The following is a 23,806-nucleotide window of genomic DNA, read 5'->3' as shown; positions in this document are numbered from 1 at the left end:
TATATTGTGAAAAATCTCGAAAACAAACACTTACCATTCGTCAACCGTAAAGTACTTGGTGAAACAGATTTAATTTTCTTTCCCGAAATGTTATGACCTTGCAGAATCTCTTTGCCTGGTTTATAAATTACATGTTCAATTTTACAATCATTTTCCCAAAACGTAGCAATGGTGTCCACCCAAGATGGGTAACATAAAGTACACAAATAGGTCCCTTTTATCGGCCCACCTACGCTCTTGGACTAATGTGCCTTCTCTCAGGTGATGATAACACACACACTTAAATAATGCAATTATAGTTAGAAGTAAACCTTTAACCTTGTCCCCGCACCTTATGTTTTTTCTGACAACAGGACGACCAAAAAAGATGTCCTGGGGATTAGGTTGATAAATCTCATCTGGGTTACTATTTAAACAAAACCAAGTTATGGCTTGTCGCAAAAGAAGACTTTGATTTTAGGTAAAAGTTTTACAGATATTTTAACATTTGAATTAATGCAAAAGGATATCGTCACCGTACTGGGTACACGAGACAACGAAAAGTTTTTGTAAAGAAAAAAATTATGGAATGGGCCAGACAAATCAGAGAACTTTCGGGTTTTTGAGATCAACGTTACCCATTATAACATTTTTAGCTGTTCTGGTGCCTCAAAAAAAAGAGCTGTGGGCTTCTCAAATAAAAAATATTTAATCTCATCAAGCTTGAGACAATTTTAATCACCTTTTTGCAGCTAGGTTGGGTTGCTTGGATACGACTACAATACCGACTTATTCCACCGAAACACGTTGAAAACAAGCGGGGTGAAAGACCCGTGTTCAACCGTCAAATTACTCTTATACTGCCTTTGCTTTTCACTTCCATTCTTCTTGTGTGCTGAGAGAAGACTGATTCCAATTATATTTTTTAAAATTTTGCGCTATTTTATATATGAGCGAATTGCGTTTGGTTCTCTTCTAAAACGTTAAATTTGAGGTTAAAAAGTACCAAATAGGTATCTAAGGAGTAAAAAACTGATTGAATACAGATGGGAAGCTTATATTCCTCTTCAATTCCAATTTATTTTATTCAGACATGTATGAAATCTAACAAATGACCATTTGGAATTTGTCAGAAATATATTACATATGATTATATAATTATTATAAAATAGATAGTAAACATTTGTAAAGTATTCAAAAAGGAATCTTGCGTGCCTAAAAGACAAACTTTCACTTTCGCGATTTAGTTTTGGTACAAAGAACAAAACAGTCTTTTCTCTGCTATCCATTATTGGAAACTAACATGATTTCTCTAAAGCTTATAATTCATTGGCAGGAAATTGTTTTTAATCCGTTCCATGCGTAGTTTTTTGTAAAATCATTGTCTGTTGTATTTATAATAAAGTATTTATTACTAAAACTTTTCGTACAATAATATAATACATCTTCAGACTATTTTTTCTTTTTTCTTAATTAATAAACTATGGCTGCTATTTTTTACCAATAAACATGCTTGGTTTCGAAAAAATACCTTGCGTATGTTGCGTTTCGAGTTCACACTGCAAAAGTCGTTTACTTCACTTGTTCCATCAGTGTTCACACAGTGCTTGCGTCTGCTTCCGCTTCTGCTACTGTGTCTGATTCATATGTGAACCAGGCATCACATTCCAACCTGAAATATCGTAAAACCTTTTCTCTGTGATTTTGAAATTTGTTGTATTGCGGTGGTCGACTGGAAAATCGAATTCGTTTTAGCTCTTTTGTGTTTCCCGATCGTCTTGCATTTGGTGCCATACTTTTGTTAATTAAAAAAACAGTAATAGTTTGAAATGGTTAAAGTATTGTTTCGTTCTTTCTACACTTGAGTGTACACTAGTTTTGCATTGAATCGGGTAGTGTAAAAAATATGAAGCTTTTAAAAATTAGGTGGGAGGGGTGGTGGTGAGGGGAAAGGAAAATCTTTAAACCCTTCAGTACTTTCATTTTTATAACTGTATATAACAAGGCTATTAAAGCTAGAGCAGTAAAGTAAAGGCACTTTACACTGTACCTAATTCTGACATCACTTTAATGAGAGGTTGTGTTTTATGCGAAAAGCGTATGAAACACATTTAATTAGGTGCTTCTCATGTCTAATCTCAAAATATTGTAACATTCTGTTTAAAAAACGGCGTAGCATCAAGCGGCAATCAAATACTCATTCCGCGCGACCATTTGAATGACGCAAACCACATGTTTAAAATGCTAGTGCCCGGGCCTCTTTAAGTCAATCGAACATAACGCGTTCGCAACACAGCCAAAACATTTTAGAAATGCAAAAACATAAAAGAAGATCTAATGGCCTATCCTGTTAACATGTGCATAGTAACACTTTTTATAGGATTGAAAATTCAAGTGTTTCTAATTATAACACTTTGTCTACTTGTACCAGATATATATAGTCGATGTGGATGTCACAGAGTGCCTGGACAAGGTAATTTTTATCTACTTTTTTGTTGATAAGTTATGGTTAGCAGCAGCCCTGCCAGAACAAAACTTTGAACTCTAAGGATACCCTTCCTATTATTCCAAGTACGTTATGCGGAACCAAATTTATTGGACAGTAAATATTTAAATCTTTATTTTCGTATTTTTGTTTTTGGAAAACGGTAGCTAGATTTTAGCAGCAACAATGACTGGCATTTTTTCTTGTAACATGTGGCTACCAACCATGATTCTTTCCAGTTAGCTACTTACGTGTATTATACAATATGTAACTAGAATAAAAACCTTAGATTTCTTTAAAAAAAGTTCTTGTAAAGTTTAGCTAGAAGATAAAGTTTCCATGGTGTATATATTTATATAATGTTTTATGCTGTTTAATGTTCTAGGATTTCTAGCTCATACCAAGCAAGGTGCCGGAAGTCATAACTTCGAGGTAAAAATTGTTGTAAATGCTTTAAAGAAACAGGGTTCAAAATGGATCAAATAGATATCTTTCTTGAATTTCTGTTGACATTTCCATTCTGTCTAAGTACAAAAATTTAACTCATTTCTGGAAGTGGAACTTTTTATTTTTTAACCACATGTTCATGGCGTAATCTGAAAACCTTTAGTCACTTGTACATGCCATAGTGGTAATGGAGAAACAATTTGATATCAGACTAGTCTCAAGCGATGTCATAAATATATATTTAATTACTATTTCCCTATAACATTGTGCCCTCTTAAGATTAATTTTTTCGTGTGTTGCCTAGTTAGTTTACTACTTTATAGTTAGGGCTTCTTATTTATAGAAATTTTAAAGTATTTAAATTCTGTTTATGTAATTTTTGATAATCAAAGCAGTATATATATATAAGGTTTTGTATTTTAAAAATCCATGTGAAAACGTTAAAAAACCCCACGCATATAATTTAAATTTTTGGGAAAAAAATTCATTAAAGGAAGATTTTATTTATAATTTTCTATACTTCTAACATAGTATGTGTAATTTTGTATAATATAGGGATTTTTTTGCCATATCATATTTTGAAATAGTCATATATAACCCCCTCCTAATGGTGAAACACTTATATAACCATTCTCCAGCTATATTTTTTTGATTCACTGAAATTATCAGAATAAAAATTCTTTTAGAATGATCTTTTTATAGATATTATCTATCTTATTCAGATTTATAAGATAAACAAAAATGCCTTTTTATGATGATAATGAGGGAATATTTTGAGTAATGGTTTGATTCTGGTTATGATTCATAAGACATGTTATTTAAATATGAATTTCTTTTCTTCATTTAGCCTCTGCCACAGGCCATTCAAGCTGGAAGGTATGATGTTTATTAATGCATTAGGATTTAGTTCTAACGTAGTTGTTTTATAAATGATAAATATTTAAACACTACCAATTTTTTACTTCTATGAGGATTTATAAATATTTAAAATAACTTAAAGAGCCCTTTTTCAAACTATTCTGTATACATGGATTCACTTTCTCCTCTGTTTCAAAAAAAGGTTCATTAAAAATTTATATATTTTGTTTATTACTCTTGGGTGAAGTTGTTTTCTATTTTTAATAAATATGCACTGTGATTTCATGCAACGATTTACCTAGGTGTTTATATTCTGATCAATGATATATTTTTTCGTTAACAAAAACATAAACCTTAATACATTATTATATAGCTCTTTACATAATTTGCAGTTTCCATTTAAGTGTAATTTCCTTTTTGGAAATGATTGGTGCTAGTTAAAACTATTAAATTAATTTTCGCCATGTGCATCTGTTTGTCTACTTTTTTAAATGAAAAAAACAATGAATTGTCCGGTAAACCAATTATATAACATAAAAAACAAAACATTACAGCCTATTGACCTTTTGATATGAAAACAACGAGTAATTATCTGCTAGGTAATATAATGAGCTTTACCAAATGTTAGGTTAGACATGAAATAGCATGCAATTATCACTTAAAATATGGCAATCTATAAATGTTGTGTGATGTTATTTGTTACTTTACATAGGGTTGTTTTCATTTTGGTAAATGTTAGATGCAATCTGGGGTGTATAGTAGACTAAACATTTATTAGACATGTTAGAAATAAAGCTTTGATTCTATCAATGATCAATTTCAAAACCCAGCAGGGAGCGGTATAAGAAACAAGGCCTATGAGTCAGCTGAATCCCTTGTTTCCAAAGTCATCCCTTCTCACACAAAATCCAGCTGGCACTTTATGCCCTCGTGTCAAATAGGGCTTACTAACGCTTTACAAGAAAGTTTTTAAAGTGTTTTATAATAAAGTATGGCAGTGTTTCGGCTGTGTAAGGATAACTTTCGTGAAGATGATTATGCTTTTTAGGAAACTTATTTTGACAATTTGATAATGACATACTAACCTTTTTGCCAACCTCCTACCTAAAAAAATAGTAGAAATTGTTAGTTTTATATTTACAAATCATTTTTAATACTTAATGGAACTCTGTTTTTCTTGGAAAGTTATGAATGGCCTGTTTACCTTTATTTTTCATGTGACGTGTATTAGGCTTATGAAATTTGATCAACTTATTTGTGTAACACGTGCGTGTTTTAAAGTCTGAATGTATTTTTAGCTTTTTGCTTTTACAGATAGTGATTCTTGAGTTTATTTCCTTGTGACTGATAACTAGAAGAGAAAACCTTACTTAACTCAAACAGTAAAAGAAATATTACCTGGGGTAATGAGGTAATGCTTGATAATGATTTCAGTGGCTGACTCAGGTCAAATTAGACTTTGATATACTGATTTGATGGACATTTAATTAAGGCGCCCCAAATAGAGTCACATATTTTTAGGGTTCTAGTTATTAAGAACATAGTTTTATAATGAAACGCTCACATATACACAGTAAAATGAAAGAATGCATGTTTTAATTTATGTAGTTTCGCATACTTTTACAAATAACTTTTTGTGCAAACATGTAATAACCAAGCACATGACAGCAAAACACCCAGACAGCTGATTATCGTTATGAAAAAATTTGTCAGTGTGCTAATCAAGGCTGAATATTTTCCTGGATCAGCCTTTGGATTTATATCATTTGATAGTGGTGCAGTGTTTAAGGTTTACTGTTCTTTCAATGTCCTGCACTCTTTCAAAAAGTTGTAGCTCTTGGTGAAAGCGAGCGATCGTTTACGATACTTGGCAAGGTGTCCAGTGTTCAAAGTATCAAATGTATCCTTAAAAAATGAGTTTAATCAGCAAAGAAGACAAAACAGCACTCACAATAACAACAACCATTAAAAATTTCAATTTGCATTCTATAGCAAATGTTGTTCTCAAGAGCAACAATCTCTCTTAAATTAAATAACTGTTTAAACCAAAAATTAAATCCAAATAAAAAACTATTACCCAGTGCCAAATTTTTTTTAGTCTTCTTTTAGTCTTTTGTTCTGTGCAGACATTGTCAGATGGGGCGAATGTGCACACCCCACAAATAATTTAGCTAGCAATAGCTCTATTCCAAACTTTAGAGAAGTTGACAAATTGAACACATCTGAAAGCATGCCTAAAACACCTGCTTTTTGTTCCTATTGTCCTTATTGCAAACTAACCAGAGCTGGCTAGTCAATTTTAAGGCTTCCAGGATTGCAAGGTTTGTGTTATGGAGTGTTGTAACTTGAGTGATTGCAATTTTTTACCAAAAGGATTTTAAATTTTTTTCAGGCTTCAGCAATTCTTTTAGCATTGCTGAGTGCCAAATTAATATCATAAGCAGTGTCTTGTGGAAAACCTCAATCTTTTCTCTATTCCGTAACTCATTTGGAATTAAGCATAAGAAGTTTTGGAACCATGCGTATGTAAAATGTCAGATTTAACTGGTTCCACTGAAATACACAATCCCTTAAAGTTTTATTAAAAGAGATCAGCAATTTTAGCAAACAGCAATTTTATGTATTTTTCATTGTTGAAAATAATATAGAAACAGCTGCTGCCAACAGCTTAACAATCATAGTTCTTATAAAAAAAATTCAAAAAAATTAGGATACATTTCCCTGCTGTATTTTTGCGCTCTTTAGCATGTTTACAAAACATTGTTTTTTTTACTAGATAAATTGTATATTGTGTATTTTATTTGATAATTTTCTTATAAACAAAAGAACTTTTAACAAAGCGAAATAAAGAAAAAACTAAACAGATAAACGTATAAATAGGAACACATCCTTTTTTTAAGCTCTACACAACAAGTTTCTTTGTGGAAGGGTCATTGCAGACCTCATAAAATTCAAACAGACCTCCCTAAGTGGATTTTTCCACATACTTATCGACTTCTTATGATACAATATAAAACCCATGTGTTGTTTATTGCCATGCTTTTTATTTACTTTAGTGATGGATCCAGTGGAAAGTATAGCGTTCCAAATTTTAGAGTGTTATTATTTCAGCCAACATTTTTGGATTTTCAGGAACAGTAAGTTCACACTATTATAACATTACAGAATATTAACACAAAGGATTATGCATAGTTTATATTATACAAGCACTAAATTAAACAAAGATTAAATATTTCACAAATTTTGTTATATTTTAGACCAGTTGGTATGCCACATGTCCAATCCATAGTTTTGTTAAATCCAAGTGATCAGAACGACATAGAAATACTAGCTGTAAATGCTTTGCCTCCATTTCATGCATCAAGATTTTCAAAAAAAGTGAGTCTGGCAAGTTTATTGATAGGGGAAAATAAATGGTTAAAAATTAAACAATATGTTGGCAAATCATTGATCAAATAAAAAACATTTCCATGGTATCCCGAAGCATAGTTTGACAGAGAAAGCCTTTGCAACCTTAACTTACAGTAGTATACTTGAGAATTTGATATTTTACGGTCATAAACAACACATTAGCTAAGAAAAAGGCAGAATCTTGTCTTTTTCAAATGAAACAAAAATATACTTTTATTAGCATATACAAATAAACAATGACTAAATAATTTTTGGAAGCGTTTTTCCTAAGTATCTAACTAATATTTCTGGGTGAAGTGCGTAGACTCATTGTTCATTATAAAAAAGTGTATAAAGTTTTGCTGATATAAATATCTCCCTGCTGATGGTACATACATAGATTTATTTTCATTCGATTCATACTTTTCTTGTTTCAGATGTTGTCACCACTTACCAACATGACGATAGACTTAGTGTTTTTAGCCACCATGATTGGAAATGTGGAACATACTGTTTATATTCATACTTCAAGGGGAAATTTTCCATATCAGGTGTGTTATTTGTTTATTGATTAGCTTTTGTTTTGATGATTTCGAGTTTGTGCAACAACTGCAATTTTTCTTTCCTTACAGGTTTTTGGTGTTGGAATGGCCAATCCTTACAGATTACGAGCATTCGTCTCTGCCAGAATACCATTAAATGGCACTTTTTCTCCCTATATAAACATGTATAATCCATATAGTGAAGCTATTCAGGTATTAAGCTGTTTAATTGACTGCAAGATGTTGTTAAGAGAGAGACTTGCTTTTTTATTTTAATAAATTAGCTTTCTTAAACATTTGAGCTTGAAAAATACATACAGTTTGTAAAATTTGGTGTGCTGTTGTATGCAGCACTGTTAAATGAGTCTGTATTAAAATAATGCACCAAACAAATAAACTGATCATTAAAGGTTGTAGATTGTACAGCACTTAATCATTTATTAAAATCCTTAATAACCTCTTATAAAAGATTAATAACCAATTAATATTCCATTACCAAATCATTATTTAATGTAATTGCTGTAATTGAGAATTTTATAACAATTCATCTACCACATGCAGGGCGTTACTAATTACTTTCTATCTAAACTTATATCTAGCTTGACCAAAATCGTTTTGCTGAGTTGCCATAGCTTCAATCTATGAGCTCATTTGAAATAACTTTTTTACTTTTGCAGACAATGTTGAAAATATTCAACTTTTTTTAAAGGAGAGTTGAATAGATATTTCTTAGTGTATAAATTGTACACACCATTATGATCATTTTTTTTATTAAAAGGTTGATTTCCAGTAAAAAAAATGCATTGTAGAATAGCATAGAAAGTAAAGCAGGGAAAATCCCCAAACATTTTTTAAAAGGCTTAATTTTATCATAAAATAAATTAAGTGAGCACAAGTTTTTAAAATAAGTATTTTGACTACAAACGTTTCTAACGCTAAAAGTATGTCAGTGTATGATGTTGCAGGAAATAGGCGTAAATATCCATACTGAAAATACCTTTTTTTGTGATGTAATATATTTGATATAAACTGTTAAGGAAACGTAAATAATTCATTGTAACCATCAACACACGTTTTTTCACAGATAATTGTGGTGTTTAACAAGGTGTCTAACAATGTGTACTGGTGTCACGGGGCCAGTGTTTATAAGTGCAAACAAAAAACATTAAGCATGATCTTAGTTTTTTAAATTAACCTAATTTTTCAGAAAGCCATCAACTGATAATACAGATTTTGTCTTTTTACTCCAAATTATGAAACTTGTAAAAAAAGGAAGCATGAAGTCAAATGGATTTAAGAATGCTTTAACCTAAAATTCTTTTTATAAAGCTTATTTAAGCAGTTTCTTTTTACTTGACCGCCATAACTTAAGCCTGTTATAACATGATTCTTTTCGGTAATGATTTTCATAATTGATTGTTAGTGTTGTAGTTAATTATTGAATATTATTTGTAGTAGCCACCCTTTGACTTCATATAATTCAATTTCTATGCGCTTTGCAAGAGGAAATTGTTTGATTTCTAAATCATATCTGTCTAGCATTTGAATTTCTGATAAAACACAGACTTATATCATCCTATCATCCTAATCAACTAACTTTTTTTTTCACAACAAATAATTTTGTTTTCAACCTGGTTTTTAGTTTACAACAAGGTATTTTTTTGATTTTTCAAGCGCTGATGGTATTAGCGTAACTATGAAATATATTTCATTCCTAAGAAGCTTTGTGGGAGAGTTTATTATTATTCTCAAAAAAAAATTGAGATCATCTGCCAGCATTTGAATTTATTCAGAGCATCGTGCGCATGTTTTTTATTGTTTATGTCAGCGTGAGGAACAGCGATATAAATTTCAGGTTTTTATTTATTCATGTAGTTGTAAGCTGAAAATGAAGGAAGGCTACAGAAGCATTACTTTAAATACCAGATTTAGTCCAAATTGCTTTGATAGACCATTCTGATAAACGTGTCATGAACTTCTTCGCTTGTTTTGTGTTATATTGCCTTCATTGCAAAATTGATAAACCCCCTGAGCTTCTTGTTTAAATTGAATATTTGTGTGCTTTACAAATAGTAATAAAGTTTTATTACTCTACTTACAACTTGTTTGTGTTTGATTTGAAATACCTGACTGAACGTAGCTTAAACTTGCATTATGCTTGTTCCCCACACCAAAACAATAGGGTACATGGGGTAGAAAAATTTTCTTGTTCTTTTAATTCCATATACTATAATTTTTTAGGAATGCATAACCTATTTTTTCTTTATATTTATTTTAACATTCTCTGCGAAATTTCGAAAACAACTGATAGATTCTTCTTGTTTCAACCCTGCCATGCAAGCAAAATGTTGTTTAAGTGTTACCTTGTGAAACTTTGTAATTTGGAACCAAAGAATGTACAAGACAGAAGTGGAGCAGGAAGCAAATAAGCATTACCACCAAAATGATGTTTTAGGCAAAATTTTTAGGCAAAATATAGTCTCAATAGTTACATCACTCTGTTTTAAACTCTGAGAAACCATAATCTTGAGTCTGCGAAAGATTTTCATCGTCCTTTTCCAAAAGTTTAGTTATTATTGTTGCTTTTAATGTTATTTTTAGGAAAACTTTTTAGCTGTTTTGTTCAGCAGCAAATAACAATTAAGCTTCTTAACAGTGAAATATTTTTTTAACAAATCACACTTCAAGTTTTGATTTTCATAATTTTCTTGATAATGACCCATAAGCTAGACCATTTTAAGTAAAAGAAAAAGTTTTAGCTAAATCACGTCTAATACATAAAACTCTATACCAAGCATTAAAGGAAAGGACCTAACAAGACTTCTAAAAGTCAAGCATCCTTAACATTGCAAAAAAAATAACTAAACGTGTAGACTTACAGCTCTGTAAATCACAGAAATGCGATAAGTTCCTCAAGACTTGTTTTAGTGTTATGTCAACAGAATTAACTCATTTAAATACTGTGTTTGTTTTAATACTTGAATAACCCAAAGGGTAACCACTTTGGTGTAATGTTATGGTATTTATCTAATCCCAAGACTATTCACATGTTTATAACAATTACCATGTTCAACTGTTTGTTTCAGATTACAGAGATGTATTCCAGTGGCAGTGACTTGCATCTAGATCTGCTTGGAAACAATAATGATAGTATTGGTAAACTATGGGAGATTCCACCTTACGAAACAAAAGCTGTGATGAAGGCTACATACTTCTCCAAGGAGGAAGGACTGGCTATTCGATTCATTAGAATTGTGATTGGCCCGCCTGCTCCACCCACAGATGTTTTAATTTTGCCGTTTGAAATGCTAGTGTCTACAAGTAAGCCACTTTATTATGCTTCTGTCTTGTACACTTGTCCAGACTGAGTGATTCATAAAAAAAATAAATTTGTTTCTAGAAAAAGGTTTATATACCAATGTTGATATGCTTGATTTTGGAACGTTGCGAACCATGGGTAAGTTATATTGCAATTTACAATTTAAACTAATGATCAGGCCAAAGAAAAACACCAGTCCATATAGTATGCATGCTTGATTAAAAAATTCACCTTTCTAGATGAGCCAAAATCATTAAATTTGAATGCATTAAACAATGGAAACAAATCCCTACAGTTATTGGTAAGTTTCTCCAAGTTTCACAAAAACATCAGTGCTTTTTAATACTTTTACCTTCAGATAAAATGTAACCTAAGATGTATTAATGAACTATTTTTAGTCAATACAAGTGGTTCCACCTAATAAAGCTGTCAGCGTGCAGTTCACGGTAATTTTTTTTTTTAAATATCCATCTACTTTTTTATGGGATAAAAACAACAAATTTTCATTTTTATGTCTGTGCTTAAGTCATATATTTTTAAAATGTTTTTTTAGCCGTTTAGCTTGAAAACATCAAAGAAGTATTCAAAAATAGCGACAATAACTTATACAGGTATAAGCTGTTTTTCCCACTGTTCTCAACTTTAGAACTGAAAGATGGGAGTAGTGATGTGATTTTGTTTATAAATTTTTCCATACTGCCAGCCAAGGTAATGAAATAAATTTAATTTGTTACATCAGACCATTATCACTTTTTTGCAAAAGGTGAACATACACCCCACCCAAACCTTTCTTGATAAGTATATATTTTTATAAGCAAGTCAAATTCGAAATCAAGATGGGATATGCTTTTGCAAAAACACAATCAGACTAAGAATATGCTTACATTATGCTTGCTAAAATAGTCTTACTGTATCCCACTTGGTCTCTGTAACACGTCAGCATAAATGCATACAGTACTGATACATGTAAACTAACATTTTAGGCACTTAAAGAGAGCTATTGCTCTGTTGTTTTGAATATTTATTTGCTTAGCGTTCTTTTTTTGCCACATTTTTATTTAGCTATACTTATGCTTTATAAAAAATTAGAGTCACTACATTTTGACTGTTTTTAGGTCAGAAATTGGCAAAATATTTGGAACATAAAAAAATATTGAAAAATCCTGAGCCAAACCGAGAAATTGTGAAGTTTGGTCAGAAATCGGCACACAGAAAATTTTTAAGGACGGCTTTAAGTGTTGCCTTATTTGGATGAAATGGCTTCATTTAAATTTTCCAAAGAACAGCAACAAAACAAGGCCAAGTTCAGACGGTATAGTGGTGTTCATTAAGTTAAAATATTGCGTTCTAATATACAATAACCATAACACCAGAAAAACCACATAACTGTAGGATTAATTGGCCAATATTCTAAGCGTATACCTAAAAAGTTCCCCCATCTGGGCCTGAATATGCTTATAAGTGTTAAAAACCCATCTAAACTATTTTCCTAATCTTTTGCAGCACTGCAAGCTTCTCATAAAAGACAGAACAGTGGCAAAATAATTGTTTACACTTCTGATGATAAAAAGAGATTAGAAGTTCCTTATCAAGCAAACGTGCTTCAAGGGTAATTTTTATTTAACATTTAGATGCTGGACAAGGTTATTTCCTTATTAAGGAAATTAAAAAGTGGAAATTCCAGATAAATCATAAAGTTTTAAATTATGTTTTTTATTTTTAATATGATGACACATAAGTTTTGCAAGATATATTGTTTGTTTAAATATATTGTTTTAACTTCAATTTCAGGACTCTTGCATATTCTGTGGGAAAGACTTCATTTTTTGCTGGCGACTCTCCAATGACACAAGTTTTAACCATAACAAACACATTCAATACAACTTTAGTGATTTATAATGCAACTTTGCCAGTGGAAGCACAACATATATTTTCTGTAAGGTCTTTTTGTTTGTTAAGCACTGATGTAAGCAAAGTATTGTCAAGCAAATATCCTTTATCTTTCTTTTGTAGATTCTTAATTTTTCCAAAGCCATCATGGTTCCACCAGGCAAGTTGATATCACCGTTATCGTTAACTTTTCAAGCCAATGAATCTGAGTTATCTTTTTCTACTGTTCTACGGCTATACACCAATGCTTCAATTTTCACAATTCCAGTTCACTGCTATAATGGAAAGCTTAAGGTCAGTGCAACTGCGCAATATTTATAGTATTAGCAATATTGTTTAATTACAGGGAAAATGAATGTTGTCTAACATCTGTATTTACTTGGTGTTGTAAGTGAAGGCATATTTTATAATAAATTTTATTTTATTTTAGTATATTGTGGATAGTTTAAATGATGATGTCTTGGATTATGGAACAGTTGGAACTCAGGAAAATAGAAGCCTCACATTCAGAATTATTAATAACAATCCTGTAGAGGTAGGCTGTTTTAATTTTACCTAATTTAATCTTTGTGCTGCTAATAGTTTCTTTTTAAATCAAATTTAAATTGCATCCAGATTTTACTAATGTAACATTTGCTTGTCACATTTTCTGTGTAAAAAAATAACTTAAGGCACGCAGATTTCTCAATGTATTTGTTTTTGGGTTTTTTTGTTTGTTTTAGGTTATAATTTGTTTTTGTTCTTAGTTCTAGGCTGTATTTTTTCATTTCCACTTACTTAAGGTTTCGATAAAAGAATATGGAACACAATTTGAGTTTGCCCGATTACGTCTACTTCATGTAAAAAATTTAAAGAAAACTAAGCACTCGAAACGAAGCAAATGGGTTAATGAGAAAAGTAATAACACAACAGCATCAAAAGGTTCAACTAGCAAGAAAAAAACTGGAAAAGAGGTTAGTCTGTTTAACTGCACATTGTATGTTTTTACACCTATTTATGGAGATGATTTGTTGGGAATGAAATGGCACACATTTGTCAAGGGATTAGGATTACAATTCTTTCTATTTCACGTTCAATTGCAGAGGACAATGCTGATGTGTTCACAAAAACTCCCTAAATCAAGTTGTCAAATTTTTGGCAACAAGACAAAAGTTTTCTCTCTAAAATCTAAGCATGTGGACGTAAAGCAGGTAATTAGCTTTCACAGTTCGAAATTTTTTTGCTGACATGAAAAAAATTGAATAAGAAAGGTTGTATACACTCAAATGTTGGGAATATAGAAGAAAAAAACTAATCCAAAAAATTTTAACTTTAATACACAAACCATATTGCAGTGGATTTTTTGGCTGTTATTTACTCCCCTTTGCTGACTTCTAGTGCCCTTTAAAGTAAAAATTTATATTAATTTGTTTCTTTGTCTTTAATGACATGTTTTTTTTTTGCATTAGGGCGATGAGCTGATACTTAAGCCCAGTGATGTGGTTACCTTCACGGTTGACATTGAAGCACCTCAGAAAGAAGGGACTTACCATGGAGAAATTATTATGAAAACAATATTTGAAGTATGTTCTTTATTTTTAGTCTGTTCACTATTGTAATAAATATTTTCATTCATCTAAATATATAGCAAAAATCTTAAATTTACTTTTCCTCGTTCATTAATCAATTTAATGTCTTTGTTCTGTTAGGCAATACGGATACCAATATATTTGAAAGCCGTGGAAGGAAGCCTTGTATCAAAACCTAGGAGAATAAAAATTGAAAAAGCTTTTCCTGTAAGTACATTTTCTATATTTATTGAGTTATTGAGTCAGGAAATACTATCTAGAGAAACTTATAGTTATTTGTTGACTCTAGGGACGAACTGAAAATTATGCATTAACGATTGAATCTACATTTCCATACCCGATAACGTTGCAGAACCTCAGTGTGTATCCGGAGGATCCTAGATTTCACTTTATACGCCCAGACTATTTGCCAGAGTTACCATCGAAAGAAAAAGTTCATGTAAGTTTCACATTTCATATTTAGATATTTTTAATAAAGACCTTAAGTTATGTCAGCAGTTCCGTCAACTTTTCAAATTTTTTTTCAGATTGGTTGGGTTAAGTTTGATCCATTTTTTGGGGAAGAATCCCAATGTTACCTCTGTGTATGTGAAATAGATCCAGGTAATAAAAAATTTTCTTCCCTATGTATTTTCAACAGGGATACACAATGAAACTTATCAAAGCTCATTAATTTTTAGGTTTAGAAATATAAGGGTTTTTCTGCTCTTATCTTACTTTACTTAAGGGATTTACCATTGTTGTATTTTTTGTGCTATTTTAGATTATTTACTAGCTTGTTGACATATTGAAATCATGTTTTCATAGCTTGTGATCATTGGCATCAAAGTTTATCTCTTCCTGCTGATACATGGGAGCACGATTTTAATCTGCTTGATAAACTGCGAAGAAAATGGGATATCGTCAACAGCAAACAAGAATCTAGGTATATTAATTCCACAAAAAGTTTAAAAAAAACAAAAATACTAAACTCTGGAAAGAGTTGTGCATTCTGAATATTGCTTTTTTAAAATATCCCAATATGAAATAATAATAATACGAAAAAAATTAGAAAAAATTGGAACTGTATATTAGATATGTGTATTGATGTTAATGTTTGTCGGTTTGTCAATTGGTCAGTGCAATTGGTGGTGATAAATTTTCACTTGCTTTATAGTTTCAACGCATCGATCATCATTGACTCATCTGTGATTAAAAGTTACACTATACCCGTCCAAGCATCACTAGCTTGGCCAAGTTTAGTTGAGCAATCGATCAGGTTCCCGCCAACTCATGTCGGGAATTTTTCTTTCGAGAACATGGTGATAACAAATCCTTCAGATCATCCTTTAGTAGTACAGATTGTTCCTCTACTGAGTTACCCTCAACCGGATGGTGGACTGGATCTGTTGTCTGATAGGTAGCTAAATATTCTTTACTCTGACGGATATTATGTCATTACATTGGTTTTATTTTTGGAGTTAGAGCCTTGGGAATATAGCACTCTGCACTGACTGCACTTTAAATTTTTTTGTAGTGTTCTGTCTAACTATTCTAGTATTGTAATTAACTTGACTGAATTTGGTGTCGTTCCTTTCAGATTGATAATGGATTCTTTTTCGTTGGATTTAAATGGTCATTCGCAGTTCACACTTCCTGATATCAAGGTAAAAACATGTATAGTTGAACTCTTCGAAAAATTTAAACAACTTTTAATACACGCTCAAAGAATTTCCGAAAAAACCATTTTTTTTATCTGTATAGTCTATCTAAGAATTAGCTACATTTATCTGTAAACAAAAATGTTTCTTAAAAATCTTAAGATAGGATTTTTTTTAATATTACGTTGATAATAGCCTCATGAATATTTTTTGTTACAGGACGGTTGGCAAGACCATCAACAAGTGTCCTCAGCTTTAAACGTGTATCCATCAGTAAATAGTTTGTCTATGATACTTCAACCAAGAGAAAAGAAATCTGTGCAAGTTGGTTTTCTTCCCAATGACGAGTCACCTAAAACATCCATTATGGTCGTCAGGTATTTAATAGCTGTTTTGCAGTGCACATAAAATTAGCTGTTTTTAAAATAGCTTGGGAAAAACCTAGTGAGCTTGAAAACAAGTAGTTTTTAAACATGCTAGAAAACCTGTGTGCTTTGCACAAAAGTCAAAATGCTTTTTGTATGTTTCAAGGATTTAAGAAGTTTTTAAAACTGGGAGTGACATTTTCGTTTGTTTGTTTGTTTGTTTGTTTTTGACAATCTTTGCAAACATCTTTTACAAAAAAGAATGTAAAGTTTTTATGTGGCTAACAAAATACCTTAATAAAATCATTGACATTGTTGATTTGACCAACAAAAAATCAGCATTGAAATGGAACATTTTAAAACTTTTCACTTTGTAGGAATAACCTTACTGTTCTCGATCTGGTTGTGGTGCATGGTCAAGGTGCTCGCACACATTTCAACATGGATGGCAATGCGCCAGGCAGCAAATCATCTGTTCTGTTTTTTGAGATAAAAGCAATTCACTTAAAAGATTGCAACAGTAAGTTTGCTGGTGAAAACCTTTACCTATTACCATTTTCTTGTGTTCTGTGTTTTGTCAATTTATAGACGACTAGCGTCAATTTGGCTGGGTCTGATTGTAGCGCAAGTTAGACGCTTATTACACCCCACTTAAACGCAAATGTCAATTTTAAAATCAAAATTTTTGGGTTATTCTTTGGTGTTTTTTTTAGACGGCTGATCGGCGTTTATGCTGAGATAAGAGAAGTTGAAATTTCTCCATGTTTTTTTTTTCATACTTCTGCATTATATTCTGCTCTGTAGATGCTAAAAAAAGTTTTGATGCCAAAATGCTTCTAGTGTGAATGTCGGACAATATGGATCAGCGTCTAATTGAGTTGTTTAACATACAGTGTGAATAACGCCATTTAGCCGTGGAACCGACCTCTAAGGTCTAATGGTACATTTTTTTTTGCAACATGGTAAATTGGTGAAATAGGATCAATGACGTATCATTCAGTCATATTAAGCTGTATAACATTTCATTAACTGTTTATCTTTCATAGAATCCACTCCAAAAGCTCGCGTCTATCCATCTTTTACTGTGAAAAGATCTTTCACAGCGACCAATGTTGGTCAACTACCAGTCCATGTCGTTTCGATGAGTATCAACAATTACGAGTGCGAAGGCTTTGGATTTCGCATTTTAAACTGCGAATCGTTTATCCTTATGCCAAACGACACTAGGAAGATAGATGTGACGTATGTTATTTATTTATTTATTTTTTTGCCTAGTCTGAAACTTCGTGAAGTTTTTTGGCTTGTAAGGAATACTTTGTTCCTTTTAATCGGAAGGTCATTGTCTTATTGTTATATCATTGATCTTCGAAATAAAAGTTTTTAACTGATTTTGTGTTTGCAGGTTTATTCCAGATTTCACAACTTCAAGAGTTACCCGAACTTTGCGACTATTGACAACGATGGAGCAATCGCTTGATTTCATCTTGTTAGCCACGCTTCCACACCACTTGTTGCCACTATGCGCAAACGCATTGCCTCGTCCTTTTTGGGAGCCGTACATGCATGTGGCAGCTGCTGTTGTCATGTCAACGGTGTTTATCTTCATAATCTTCTTCGCTTATTTCGACGCACAAAAGTACGTGGTGAAGTGCACGTTTACCGCTGGCTCGGTAACCTCCTCTCCCTACTTCGGTGGCTATAAATCTGATGGTCATCTATTGGATCTGAAGAATTTTGGATTTAAGATGTGAGTAGCTTTGTTTGATCATGTTGTACCTTCTTTTGATCAATTTTATTCTCCTGTTATGTCATTCATTTATTTGTTTTTAATTGTCTAATTTAATCATTTATAGTGTCGCTGATAAAAACGATAAATTTAGTGATCCCAAAGATCATCAGAGGCTTGCGAAATCACACAGTTCTCCTCCAGTGCGCACACAAATAATTCATTCGGCTAATAAACCTAACGAATCTAATTATAGTTCATCAGGCTTACGAGACCGAGGAAGAAGTTCCTCTGACTCGAGCTCTGCTTCATCTCGAAAAAATTCAAACACGGTTCAGCCTTCACACCATTCGTTTATACCTGAAGAAAAACCGGAACCGAGGTCTACTGTTAAAGAACACGAAACACAGACTAAGCGCTCCAAGAGGAAACCACACGATGCCAGTCGAAAACCGCAGCGCGTTACAACTTACGAGGAACCACAGGAGCCTGTTATTGAACCGGTAACTGAGGTTCTTTGCGACCCTTACGATCGATCACAAATGGAAAAATTGCGACAAGAGCGAATACAAAAACAGAAAAGCAAGTTTGAATATAACGACGACTCCGAGAAACAAAAGAGCCGAAAGAAATCGAAAACAAGTCAAAAAAGCAAAGAACAACATCGAGTGTTACAAAAAGAAAACAGCTGTGGCAGTAGCAATGCTGAAGACGATGAACGCGTTGATGAGAAACCTGGCTTTACAACTGTTAAACTGAAGGGCAAGAAAAAGAGCGAGTCGCCTTCCATGTATCCTTCTTACAATGGCCATTTAGATAAACTAGATGACTTTTCGTTGACGGAACCACTAATTCAAAGCAAAGACATGCGCCCCAAGTCGAAACCGGAATACAAAACGAAAGCTCCACCTCGCAAGAAAATTGCTACCTACCATGAAAAAGAAAGACTAATGATGGACACGCCCACATCGCCTCACGCCATTGCAGCAGCGATCTTCGATGCTGCTTTGATGAAGAACAAAAAGAAGGGTAAGAATAGCAAAAAGTCTTCAGCAAGTGGTCCTGCATCTCCATCTGCACTGAGTAATAGCAGTCGTAGTAGTAGTCACAGTAGTATTGCTAGTGAGCCGAACAAGTATGGTGAACGAGCAAGATCTGCTACCCCGTCCGGTCTTTTACACGGTAGGTTTTACTTTGCTGTTGAAACGGGGGTTAAAATGGCAGACTGATGGTGTGCATTTGTTAGTTATTTATAAACTTCGTAGGTAGGATCGAGACAGATATATTAGATAGTATTTTGTGCACGGACAGGAATGTCATCACATAAACACTTTTTTATTGCACGTTAATTATCTGTGTACTGTTTGTTTCTGTTTCACGTTAGCATGGTTCATATTTCAGATATCAGCCCCTCAACGAGCAACAGAGGTTCACCACAACACCGTTCATACGAGGAACCCTCTGACGCAAAGAAAACGAAAAAAGATAACAATATTGGTTGGTCTTTTTTCAAAAAATTCGGACTAGGACTGGGAAGAGACGAAAAAGACGAAGAACCTACAACGAGTTCTGCCAGCTCGATGTTTTATTACGATAATCTTACTAGCCTTCGTGCCAGCCGACAAAACTCCGACAATGAAAAACGACAGCGATACGCTCCAGGATTCAATGGTAAAGAAAGTTCCGTAGTCAGTAGTACATTGTCGCCGGATAGTGCCGAGTTTGTACCGAAAAATCTTCGTATGAACAAAGCTGTTGGTTCTAACTTGAAGAAAGATAACTCCTGGGCGACGGTTGATGACTCTGCATTGGAACACTTGCGACCTCCCCCCGGCTTAACCCGACAAAAAACTCGTGATATTTGGGATTTCGATGATATCGTCAAGCCTAGTAATGAGACCACTGCCGATGACGGATGGCAAAAGTCTTCGCTCTTTGATTTCAAAAATGGAGGAAGCTATAGCAGCCTATTAGGGGGTTCGCGTGGCTCGAAAAACGTAAGCTTTGCTGATTTGTTGAAATTTTTCGTTGTTTTTGTTGCACCATTTTTCGTCGTCTTTGTTCCACCATTTTAAAAGTAAAAAATGCGTCTCCGTACAACATTTCTGAAAAATTAGTTTCTATGAAATGAACTTTTCTTGGAGCACGTATCTAAGACTATTTTCTTAATTCATTTTGAAAAATACTAAGCCTGACTGTGTAATAACATGTTTGTCAAACGTGATATTTTAACTTTCCTGTGTGTTTTTGTTTTTTTGTGAGATCACAATTTTTTTGTAAACATGAACACTATTTTGTGTAGTTGTTTGGAGGATTTGATTTGCTGGGAAGTCGAGGAAGTCGCGAAGATTTGTGGAAGTCCAGTGATAACGAATTCTCAAACATTGACAAGGTAAGAGATGTGATAGAAGTGTTAATCTCATCTTATCGTGGTCAAATTCGCCCTGCTAAAGGTTATTTCTCTTAACTAATTGATTTCTTTAGCATTTTTTAGGTGGGCGTCCACTCCGATACATAACTGAAAATTGCTTTTTCTAAACCTGACTGGTGTATCCGCGCCAAAACGTAATTTTTTGCGGACGTATATGGAAATTTAGTAAAAATAAAGGATTTTATTATCAGAATGTCATTTATTGGATTAGTGTAAGAAATATTGTACAGCGGAGTCTGTTTAAATTGAACAGGATCTAAAACGGACACCATAAAACGGACATCTCCATAAAATAAAAATCTCCAAAAAAAGTCACTTCTTTAAACGAACACTAACATTCGGAACAAAGTGATTAAATTCAGGAAATCTGTACACTGGCATAATGGTTGACGGGCAGCGATACCGAGTTGCAAAAATCTTTGTGTACTAATGTCTTGTTTTGTAGCAAGTCCAGCTTTCTATGACGGTTACATGCGCGATTGTATTCAATTTAAACCTTTTTTATCGGAAACAATTACACTTTTCTAGGATCTTTGGGGCAACGGAACATCTATTCGGTCTTCCATTTGGGATGCACCCGATTCTCTTATCACAACAACGTCATCTGCTGGCAACACTCCTCGTAGCCGTCTTGGACTAGGATTGGATTTGAAACCTGTTAGTGAAGTTGGTTTGAGTGATGCTGAAAGTCCACTTGATCCATTCAGTATATGGGCGTCAAGTTCTCCGTACGAAGGTTGGAACCAAGATATCAAGGAAGACTAAAGTTAAAACTTATTCTTGTCGAATTTCTTTTTGTGTGATATGTTCGAAAGGATTGTTAGCTTGCTTCAGGCTGTTTTTAGTCTTGGTGCCTCCATTTTATGAGCGCCATTAGTGATAGCAACGATTATTCTCGTTAACAGCGACAACTCTCGTTAACAACGACAACTCTCGTTAACAACGACAACTCTCGTTAACAGCGACAACTCTCGTTAACAACGACATCTCGCGTTTGCTACAGTTTATAACTCAAATTGTTTTGATGAAAAGTTTTCGCATAAACCCGTGGCATCTTGTGTTTCAATGAATACCAAAATTTTATCGGTTTATTTTTTTGTAGTTTTTATTTGTGTTAATAGTTTTGAAAAAAGTTTGTACGGATATGTAGTGTTCGTAGTTTTTATTTGTTCAAAAACAATTTTTTTCTTTATACGAAACGGTATCAAAAACTTTCATATTTTTCATTGTTTTTGTATTTTTTTCCTGTTGTCTTGGAAGTTGTCATCTATATATGTTAGCAACTTTTCTCCCAGTCTTTTTTAACTTTTATTCTGTCTATATTTTAGTTAAGAGGACTGGGAAAAGATTGCATTTAGAAGAAAATGTTTTTTATGACGTCATATTTATTGAATGTTGCACGCTTTTAAATACGAATGAAACGAGAAAATAAAAAGTTTTTAAACTAATTATACTGTTTGTTTGTTTTTCGTCTGCCGGTGAAACTCTCGAAGGTTCCTAAGAATTGCACGAAGCAGAATTTGCAAGACCAGGAGTTGACAAGACCACAAACTTTTACGAAAGCTCGCGAAACTCGCAATTACGTACATGACACACCTGCGAACTAATCGTATTGTGGATACAGGACAGTGTTTGGCCAAATTTAAGTTTCTTACGCTTCAATTCGACATTGTGAACATATTTTTACGAATGGATGAAGAAGCAGAGACGCAGTTAAAAGAATAAATGGAAAATGTTCCTTACTCAGATTGTCCTCGTGGGATTGGTCCACTTTTGTGAACCTTAGTATTGCTATTTGCTCTAAACAGCGCAATTTCGCGGAACAAAATTTTGCGAACAGGTTTAAAATCGCAAAATGAAACTCCGCAATTTATTTAATTGCTTTCCTGAAACTACATATTAGCTGTAAGAAGATATCCTGAACTTAGCTTACAGTAATAACGTGATTAGTTACGACGTTAAACTGCAACTGTGGTGAACATAAATCATGAGATGTATAAGAAATTAACGTTGTGAATCAATGTTGTGAAGTTCAAACATTCGACAAATATAAACCAAGGCTATCTACAATATTGAGAATAGGAAAGAGGGTTTTTTTTAAAAAAAATTTCAATCAAAAATATCTCGATATATTATATATATCGATATGTATATCAGATGAACAATCAAAGTTTATTATTAAATAATGTATTGTAGCGTGAAAAAAAAGAAATTTTAAATATTGTGATCAAAAATTTGAAAAAATGCTGAGATCTTCAAGGACGCTAATAGCTCTCAGCACTTCTTCGGTCGTTGGTTTGGTGATTACATCCTTATCTTCCTTGTTCCAACTCTTTTAAAGCTTTAATTTTGCAGGACTTGTTTTCTGTTCGACGTTTTGTACCCGATGGGATAACGTTTACGTTTTGTTCGAATGACATTCGAACACTCATTCGAATCACTTAAGGCCTCTGACACATGTAAATATCCAAACATTTACGTCAAATAAAAGCAAAAAAGAAGCTGCTAATTTCATTTAAATCATTTAAGGTCATGGATACATGTCGCGTGGTTCGAGTTATTTAGAGGAAATACGGTAAGGAGGTTTTTTTCGAGTTATGGAGGTTCGAGTTATAAAGAGTCCACTGTATAACAATTTAACATATTTATTTTGTTAGCCTGTGACGACATAATTCTTTTTGATTGTCAGTGAGCTGATCTTAGAACTTCAAATGTGGGATGAAGTTTTACAGTCAAAGTGAAACTGAAAGTACCTTGTACCCAGACTTCTTCTACTTTTCAGTCATTAACATGATAATTTATTTAAACGATCTATTTATTACGATTCGGTTCAATTTTATTATATAATTTTAATTGAACATCTAGTGAGGTCAAGCTTTAGAATTTCCTAAAAGTGCATGCTGGGTTATTTTTTCAGTCTTTCTACCCCTACAAGAGGTACAGGTAAAGACAAGATTAAAATGAGCTTGCAATAGATAGATTTGCTATATATTTGCAACTGGAATTGTTGAGGAATTTTGAAAAATTTGTTCTTCTTATGAAATGTAAAGAAAATCTAAAATTTTAGGCATAGATGGTCGACAAGAACTATTTTCATTTACCAAGAGGTTAAATTTAGAATTGATTTACAAGAATTGGCGTTAATCTTTAACCAATCTGTTCTATC

At 32.9% G+C, this 23,806-nt stretch overlaps 1 protein-coding gene across 2 annotated transcripts; it reads left to right on the top strand.

The window, feature by feature from the left end:
• The first annotated feature begins 2,242 nt into the window (after positions 1 to 2,242).
• Positions 2,243 to 22,088, top strand: LOC130654096 (transmembrane protein 131-like). Of its 2 annotated transcripts, none has more exons than XM_057456625.1 (32): positions 2,243 to 2,452; positions 2,850 to 2,896; positions 3,759 to 3,787; positions 6,826 to 6,906; positions 7,027 to 7,147; positions 7,597 to 7,710; positions 7,792 to 7,914; positions 10,788 to 11,022; positions 11,102 to 11,158; positions 11,260 to 11,321; positions 11,419 to 11,466; positions 11,574 to 11,631; positions 12,524 to 12,629; positions 12,812 to 12,956; positions 13,034 to 13,204; positions 13,341 to 13,445; positions 13,693 to 13,863; positions 14,359 to 14,472; positions 14,599 to 14,685; positions 14,768 to 14,917; positions 15,006 to 15,081; positions 15,286 to 15,403; positions 15,635 to 15,877; positions 16,058 to 16,124; positions 16,338 to 16,495; positions 16,861 to 17,003; positions 17,530 to 17,725; positions 17,886 to 18,230; positions 18,337 to 19,391; positions 19,611 to 20,206; positions 20,512 to 20,601; positions 21,169 to 22,088. In XM_057456625.1, exons 1-32 carry the CDS (start codon positions 2,317 to 2,319, stop codon positions 21,403 to 21,405), a joined length of 5,484 nt encoding a protein of 1,827 aa, XP_057312608.1. In that variant the 5' UTR covers positions 2,243 to 2,316; the 3' UTR covers positions 21,406 to 22,088. The 2 variants fall into 2 exon arrangements, with proteins under 2 accessions (XP_057312608.1, XP_057312609.1); XM_057456626.1 differs by having other exon boundaries at positions 2,244 to 2,452; positions 18,337 to 19,238.
• The last annotated feature ends 1,718 nt before the right edge of the window (positions 22,089 to 23,806 follow it).

Source organism: Hydractinia symbiolongicarpus, chromosome 8 (assembly GCF_029227915.1).
Source record: "Hydractinia symbiolongicarpus strain clone_291-10 chromosome 8, HSymV2.1, whole genome shotgun sequence".
Classification (NCBI taxonomy): Eukaryota; Metazoa; Cnidaria; class Hydrozoa; order Anthoathecata; family Hydractiniidae; genus Hydractinia; species Hydractinia symbiolongicarpus.
Note: the sequence above shows the minus strand (reverse complement) of the source record. Positions and strands in the feature narration are given on the sequence as shown.